The 8016-nt window shown below is 49.2% G+C and overlaps 1 protein-coding gene across 1 annotated transcript in view; it reads right to left on the reverse strand.

Moving 5' to 3' along the window:
* Positions 1-8016, reverse strand: part of LOC110295755 (voltage-dependent L-type calcium channel subunit alpha-1C) — a 77616-nt gene that overhangs the window by 1780 nt on the left and 67820 nt on the right. The window contains exons 21-25 of the mRNA XM_029478244.1: positions 5886-5987; positions 4096-4223; positions 3499-3633; positions 1697-2049; positions 791-916 (exon numbers count right to left, since the gene is read on the reverse strand). Coding sequence (XP_029334104.1) covers positions 791-916; positions 1697-2049; positions 3499-3633; positions 4096-4223; positions 5886-5987 — 844 coding nt within the window. The remainder of the gene's footprint in view (positions 1-790; positions 917-1696; positions 2050-3498; positions 3634-4095; positions 4224-5885; positions 5988-8016) is intronic.

Genomic DNA, 8016 nt, shown 5'->3' on the forward strand with positions numbered 1-8016 from the left:
CCCATGCTTAAGTACCTACTTCTTAAACAATATTTATTTTTGCAGGATCTGATACATCCAGCACCTTCTGTTGTTATTCTGTTTTATTTATTTGTATAAATTATTATTAGTTTAACCACATAAGTATGAGGCACAGTGTGATTATTTGGNATAGGTGGATAATGTGTAATGACTAAGTCTAGTTAGTTACNCCCATTTCCTTAAACAGTAAAGTTCACTAACTATTTAGCACCATGTAATCGCACAGTATTTATCCAGTGCACTGAGATAGTTAAACAGGCATGCACTGTATGAAATGAAGGTCTCCATCTTTTTATTTTACTTTGTGTTTGGCACCTTTGGGGTCCTCTTGTCTAGTTATTTATAAACTGCATGCTGATCAGACTCTTCAGAGCATCACTTCTTACCAGATGGGCATTACAGCCACTCAGTGGATCAAGATGGAAGCTCAATATTCCCAAGAGGACTGGGCTAGCATCCCTAAGTGTGCCAACTGTGCCTCTTCAGGGCAGCCTTAAGAGAAGCTGTACCAGAACAAGTTTATTTAAGCATCAGTATATTTGAGTACTGACTCACACTAGGAAATACACCTTGGTCACAGCCCCAAAGTTTAAAAAATGCTATTTAAAAGCTTCCCTGGAAGTGCTCTGCAGTGAGACAACCCAAGCTGCAGAGGGAATNCTGGGTAGGTGTTACAGACATGCCATTGTCTGGCCTAGAGGAAGGGATCTCAGCACTGCTCAGTCCCCACTCTGTTCTACACGTAGGATGGCTTGGGCAGAAGGCTTACATATCTGTAGAGAGCAGGCTGGGCTCACTGCAGTACTCGGCTTCTTCACTCATCCTCACGCTGCGGGTCTCATCTGGAAACATCTCCTGACTCACCGTGGCTCCCTGGCTCTCTCGGGAGTGGCACCTGTAGTATCCGAGGGTGGGGAAAGTATCAGAATCCATCAGGCCTCCTCCCCAGCAANTAAGATGACATTGGCCATATACAGAGACATGGTCTATGGGTTCTGATGATGCCACAGAGCCACAGATGCCACAAGCTGTGTCAGGGCTCTGTGTGGAAGACTCAAGGAGGTCTGAATTCTGCTACCAACTCTTACACCGTGGCCCAAGACCTTTAGCTCCCTCCATGCCTCAGTTTTCTCCTCTATAATACTAAGTAGAATAACATGCATGACGCAGGGGCTTAGTCGTAATGTGATTGTTATACAAGCATGAGGGCCCAAGCTCAATCCCTAGTATTCATGAGAAGCTGGGAGCCACCAGCTGAATTGGAGAGCCCCAGGTTCAGTGAGGAATCCCAGCTCAGTGCAAAGTAATCGAAGGTACTNGATGTCAATCCCTGGCCTCCGCACACATGCATACACAAGCACATGTACCCNTACACAAACTTAAACATGTAAAGACAGACGTGGAGACTTGGTGTTGAAGCATCTTGGTCTGGGCAGTCAATACAAGGAACCACAGGCTAGCTGTGGGCAGCAGAGCCGTTAGGAGATGGCTCAACCCAACTGAAAAGTCCCTGGAAACCTATTCAATACCTCTCTGTTCTGACCCTGAAGGGAAAGCACAGAGCAGGGACCCTACACAGAAGGCTTGTCTGAGCAGACAGAATAATCTCATCTTTCCTGNTGTTGTCTGGGTAGGGTATGTGCGCCCTCATGCCCAGGCCTACCCTCCTGCTTACCTCTTAGAGTTGAGCTTCCATGCTGCCTCCTGTACTCGGACAGCAGGGGACAAGGGAGGCCCATGGCCCTCCACGGTGCTGACAGTGCTGGAGTAGCCAGCGGGATGGGGGAAGCGGCCCAGGGCAGTGTTGTTGGCATTGTTGATGTTGGCATTGGAGCCTGTGGATGAGTAGCTGCTGGGGGTGAACGTGGAGTCCACCAGCTTCTCATGGGACGGTGACTCGGTGTCAGCTTGGTTGTTCCCTGTCTTGTTGATGTGCAGTGGGCGCTGGGTGGCGAATGTCTGAGGGAAGTTGCCCCTGCTGTCACTCTGATAGTAGGTGACATGGTTGCCGAACAGGCCTCCAGCCCTCTGGGGGACAAGACAGAGGTGCAAGTGTAGAAGTCTCCATCATCTCTCTCTCCTCTCCCCCTCACCCCTGCTTCCCTTGTACGGCTGTGGTTGAGAGGCACAGGCCACAGGGGAGCAAGCTTGACTTTCAGCTTGACCTCTACCACACTCTGGACATATAGTAAAGAGAGGGACTTAGATGCTCGTGGCCCCACAGGTCCCCTACAGTACCAGGACAGGAATTCCTCCTGGGCCTGGACAGGCAAGTGGTTGCTGATCTAGAAGCTTCCCGGAAAGGTTGTTCCCAAAAGAGCACTGGAGACTGAGGTTGGGTTTCAGGGACAAGTCTGAGATGGCGTTCCCCCACAGAAGCCAGCCGTTTAGCTTTGAGGAGTTTGCTGGGAGTGCTGGGGGGGGGTGGAGATGGAAGGGACGGCAGGAACTAGATTGTTTCAGTGGAAATAAAACTGGCCTGTGGAGCTAGAAGCTGCACTGCACAGATTGAAACTAGGTGTGTAGAGTCTACTGTCTCAATGATATCATGGCTCCCTTTCCTGTAGGGGATCCTCTGAGATTTGAAGTCAGGGATAAGTGATTTTCCCCAATATTCCTACTTTGTCACCAGAGCAAGGGGTGGGGGAAGTGATGGTTTGCAAGGTTTGTNTAATAATCCTTGATATCTGAANGTCCCTGGGTTCTGGTGACATCTTGGCTTCTAAGGTCTTATGAGAGTGGTGTTGTGTATCTCTGAGGCCATTCACTGATGGACAACTCAGTGATGCCAGGAAGGTTGCAAGGCTGGCCATAGCAGGGTGGGCTGGGCTTGGTTCCCTGTGTGCTTTATAGTCTGGGAAAAGGATCTGGGGACTGGGGTTGGCAGAAAGAACAAGGGAGGGAACAAGATGGGAGACTGTCGTACGGCACAGCAGTGTGTGATCTTTCCCACTGCATTAATATTACTCAAGGAAAAGAGGAGGAGGCCTGGAGGGNACCANTGTGACCCTGACATCACATGCTCCATCTTAACAGGGCAGCTGATGTTTGTCTGTCTGCCACATGAGAACCCACATCGAACATGAATGCTTAACCTGCTTGTCCTCCAAGAAAAGCCGTAAGTTTATATTTCTACTTAGATGTGCCAGATATTCAAATATTGGTGAATAAAACAGGCTTTCAGATTAGATGTGGCTCAGGAGTTCCTATTCCACACCTTCTGATGAGAAACTTCTCCAGGAAAATTCCTTTCTAGAAACAGGATCCCCCTGTTCTCTGAGAGCTGGCCATCTTTTGAGCTGCTGTGTCCTAGGAGGATGGCATGACATGGACTTGGCGTAGGAAGGAGGCAGGGGATCAGGAGATAGCTGATTAGGGAGAGTGGGCACTCCTCAGAGAGATCAGGCAAAACCCCAAGACTTAGTGCACTGTTGCCCCCGACTGAACTTCACAAAGGACACCAGTCATGGCACTTACCCTGAAGATGTCGTCTTCGGAGGCAGCAGACACCGCCTCCTTCATAGCCTTGTCCAATTCCTCCTCAGCAGTCAGATCCCCAGAGATGGCCCGCCGGATCTCAGGCCCAATGTCATGCAAGGTGCGTAAGCCAGCCTGGAACCCAGAAGGACACATGAAGACCCAAGTCCTTTCCACTGATCTATAGTCGGCCAGGACCTCGTGGCTCCTTCCCAAGTCCCTGCCTCTCTGCTCTGCCAGGCAGTTGGTTCTCCGCACCAGGTGACGGGTTTCCCTGGACACCCCTGCCCCCATCATCCTAGAGCAGAAGAATCTATTCATCTTTCTAGGAGGAATTAAGGTATGTTACAGGATCAGCAAGAACCAGGGGCTAGGAAAGGCAGCAGAGCTGCTGAGGGAAGCCTCTGGGCCAGAATGTGAGGGGGAGGGGGAAGAAGAGTACACTGCCTTCCCTTAGCCACCTTCGGATTACAGTGCTCACAGGGGTTCTTGTGATGGGACTTAGCCTCTAGGTAGCTAGCAGGGCTTGGACCCTCAATAGGGTCAGCGGGAGGTGACCAGGACCTTTGAGTGTGGGCACCCCCTCCAGCCCCTCACCTGGAGGGACAGTGCATTCCTTTGTGAGGGCTTGCCCACCAGCCCCTGCTCTTTTCGCTTCTTGAATTTCCTGAAGTACTCTTGGATCAGGAAGGTGGCATAGAACTTGCCCACTGTGACCTCGTCATCTAAGGCATACGGAGAAGAGAAAAAGATGAGTGACCCCACCAGGTTACCTTGATATTTTTCAGCACCTAAGACTTCTTTTATTTATTAAACTGCTTGTTCCTGTCTGTACATGGCTGTTTTTTTTTCCCCTTCATTTTTCCCTCACAGGAAAGGTCGGATCTTGTCAAGGTTACTTCCCATCTTATTTTTTTTCACCCCTCCTGAATAGACATTACTAAGTCTTGTTGGTTCCACTTACCATGAAATAGCCAGTCTTCTCACCGCCAACACAAGGTTGGCGATTTCCCTTCCAGNCAGGTAGACTGGCTTGACACGAGTCCTTGCTAGGCTGAGTGCACCAGACCACACATGACATAGTCTGGATCTTAGGAGTGTGCTAAATGGTAGGGAAGCTGTAAGCGTCCAGGAGAATGTTTCATGCCAGGCAAGTGGCCCCTTCATCTTGTGTGATATCGACAGATGGTTGGGCTGAGCCTGGGGACCTGNGATGGCTTTCCTGATCATCACTGTTCCTTGAGAGTAGCCAACTGGAGTACCCAACTCTATAGAAGTTCCGGGCTTGCTGTGGGGCAGGGACTCATTTCTACATGGAAGAGAAAACCCTGGAGATTCCTGATGAGGGAAACTGGGAATGGACTTGGAGTCCTAGGTTCTTCCAGGCCTGAGATGGATGCCTAAGTCTACACTGAATTCACTGGAAAACCTGTATCTCTTAATGAACACCAGTGCCTGGTGTGAACCTCACAGAGATACTTCAGGCAGCAAGGAAAACGATGCCGCAGAGCATGAGAACTCACACGGTGACTCCCAGCCTACCTTGCTTTCCCTTTCAGAAGTGGGTCTCAAACGGGAAGAATCACCCCCTGAAGATGTTTCCAGAATGCGTGGGTTCAACTCACATGTTAATAAAATATATGCGACAAATGAAAGTGCTGACGATATTCACACTGTCTTGTTTCCTTTCAACAGTTACTCGTTCTAAGTGTCTGCGTGTGTGGACTCCATCAGTCGTCGTAGCATTTTGTATAGGTGNACCATGCATTTGTATATTGGATGCAGTTGCTTTTAACACACCCTACTTTAANCATTCTANTGCTGTGGAAATTACAAGNGCAGGCATGTTATCTATGATTTCAACTTTGGATGTTAGCAGGGATGGTCTGAAGTACTTGCTAGGAAAAGGGGCTTGTGGCTTGGTAGGCATGAGAAATGCTACTCTAGGAAAAAAAATGAGTTTTTAGAAAAGATATGATGAATCTCAGGCAACTTTCCTTCCAGAGCTCTAGAGCAACTCTAGAGCAGTCACCCTAGTGGCTTATGGATAAACAGACATCCGTGTATTATAGAGTTCCCATGAAAGTTCTGCCAGACCCACAGCATGGAAGGACTTGCCTATTCCCACAGATGAATATGGGGTTACAGCAGATTTCTAACCTNGCAGTTTGCATCCAAGTGTGTGTAGGACATTGCAACCTGGTAGGACCTCTGAGCCCTCAGAANGGTCCAGAGTAGAAGGATCCAGAAGCAGGGGAGACTCAAGCACGGAAGTCTAAAGGGCTTTGTCTGCCCTGCTAATGATGGCACAGCTGGAGGGCAGGAAGGAGGAGAAACCCCACAGGCTAGGCAAATAGCCCCAGTTTGCAAATGCCTGAAACACTTACCGCCTGCAGGGGGCACCACCTGGTCCAACAGCTTCATGCTGGTCCTCTTCCAGATTTTCTTGATGATGGCCCGGAGCTCCTCATTGGCTTGCTCTAGGTTCCCTGATAGAAGGAAGTGCACATTGAAAACTCCCCTGGATTCACTGGGAAGCCACGAGTGGTGGCCTTAGCCCCACAAATCGCCCTGATCCATCACAGTTGTTTCCCTTGCCTTCCTATTTCCTATTTTCTTCCCCTCTCCCCCTCTATCTTATCATCTTATCCCCCTTGTGACTTTCCTCTCTTCCCCTGTCCAAGGCCATTCTCCTTCCCTCCTTCCATGCAAGCCAGCCCAAAGTCCTTCCCCAACCCCTAAGCTGCTTTCCCTCCTGGTTAGCACCAAAGAGCCTGTGGTGCCCGCAGACACTCCTGTCTCANCCTTGACAGTGCTTGCCCTGCAGGACAGCGCCAAGGCAGATCATGATGGAGCATTTCATAGTGAGCTCCTTGTGCTGCTGCAGGAAGTGGAGACCTTTCGAGGGAAGGACGGTCTACTCCTCCCACATACATACACAACACAGGGGCCTCATATGTATCCACAGGCCCTCTGCTGAGTCCCCCAGGGAAGGAAGTAAAGAAGTCTAACAGTGGAGAAAGAAACCAGAAGGCCTATGTTCTGGTAGTTCGGGCTTCCTCTCTCCACTGGTAAAACAGGTAGCATTAGATGTATGCTGCCTGAGACACTAGGCTCCTATTGGTGGAGAAGCAAAGCTAAAAGCCCATTGTAAGAGGGGATATGCTAGATAGGATTCTATGCTCCTCCCAAGGATACTGTCCCTTGCCAGCGGTGTGCACACACTCACTGGGTAATCCCTTGGACAGAGGATGTGATACAGGTATTCATGTGATTAGATTATGTCACACAGCACCTATTACCTGACCAAAGGAAAATGATCTCTCTGATCTAATCACAGGAGCCTATTAACTGTCCAGAAGTCATGTATATATATATATACATGTGTGTGTGTGTATATATACACACACACATATCACTTTGTTTGTTGTGTATTTACTAAAAAAGATTATTTGATTTTAGCCTTCTCTGGCTGGAGGCAGACTAGTAGGACACATGGACTCTGAGAGGCCTGGATGAATGAATACTGCATACTGAGGGAAGTAGTCTCTGGGAGCTAAGACATCCCCGGGTGACAGGCAGCTAGTGGGGAAGTGGGGACCACACACTCGTGGATCCAAAAAGTAGTGGATCTCCCACAAAGTAGAGAAGAATCCTGGTCACAACCTGAATGAGGTTGGAGGTAGCAGCCCCACCCCACCCCTCCCCCCACCCCTGAGCCTCTGGAAGAAGCATGGCCTAATTAGTGTACTGAGACCCTGAGCAGAGCTCCCCACACTTCTCTNTGGCTGGACTTCGGACAGAGCTGTGAGCTAAATAACTGGGTGTTGTTTGAAGCTGTGAAGTCTATGGGGTTTGCTGCAGAGAGATGGGAAGAGGATATGGCTGATAGCTACAGTTATCGTATGGGAGGGGATGGCAAACCATGTGAGCTCTGGGGTCAGACTGCCTGAGGTCAGACACAACTCTGGATTAGGACATGGGAGGCAAGCAGTGGTGGTCATGAGGAGAGGGCAATGGCTCCTGAGCGCCTCGAGCATCAAATTCATACTGCACTGAAGCCAGAACACCTCCCAGGCATCCCAACAGCCCTTCATTTCCCTTCACTAAAGGTGGTCCAGGAGTTTTTGTTTGTTGTTTTTTTTCAAACAAGAGTTTATCATGTATCTATGATTTGTCTCAAACTCATGATCCTCCTGCTTTGGGCTTTCAGACGCTGGGATTGCAGGTGTGTACAACCCTTCTGGTCTTGGTGGTTTCTGACACATGCAGGAAAGAATCCTGAGCAAACCAATGTGCCAATGAACTTTTGCANTGGGTTAAAAAATACCCCAAACTCATGTCTCCTTGAAACCTCAGAATGTGAATTTACCTAGAAACGGGGTCTTCACCGAGCTCACTAGTGAAATAATAATGTGTTAGGTGGACCATGAATCCCACGTGATTGGTGCCATTAGAGCAAGAGGAAAAGGCCAGAGGCACACAGGTGAGTCACACCGTGAAGAGAGCAGCGGAGAC

Source organism: Mus caroli, chromosome 6, assembly GCF_900094665.2.
Source record: "Mus caroli chromosome 6, CAROLI_EIJ_v1.1, whole genome shotgun sequence".
NCBI classification, from domain to species: Eukaryota; Metazoa; Chordata; class Mammalia; order Rodentia; family Muridae; genus Mus; species Mus caroli.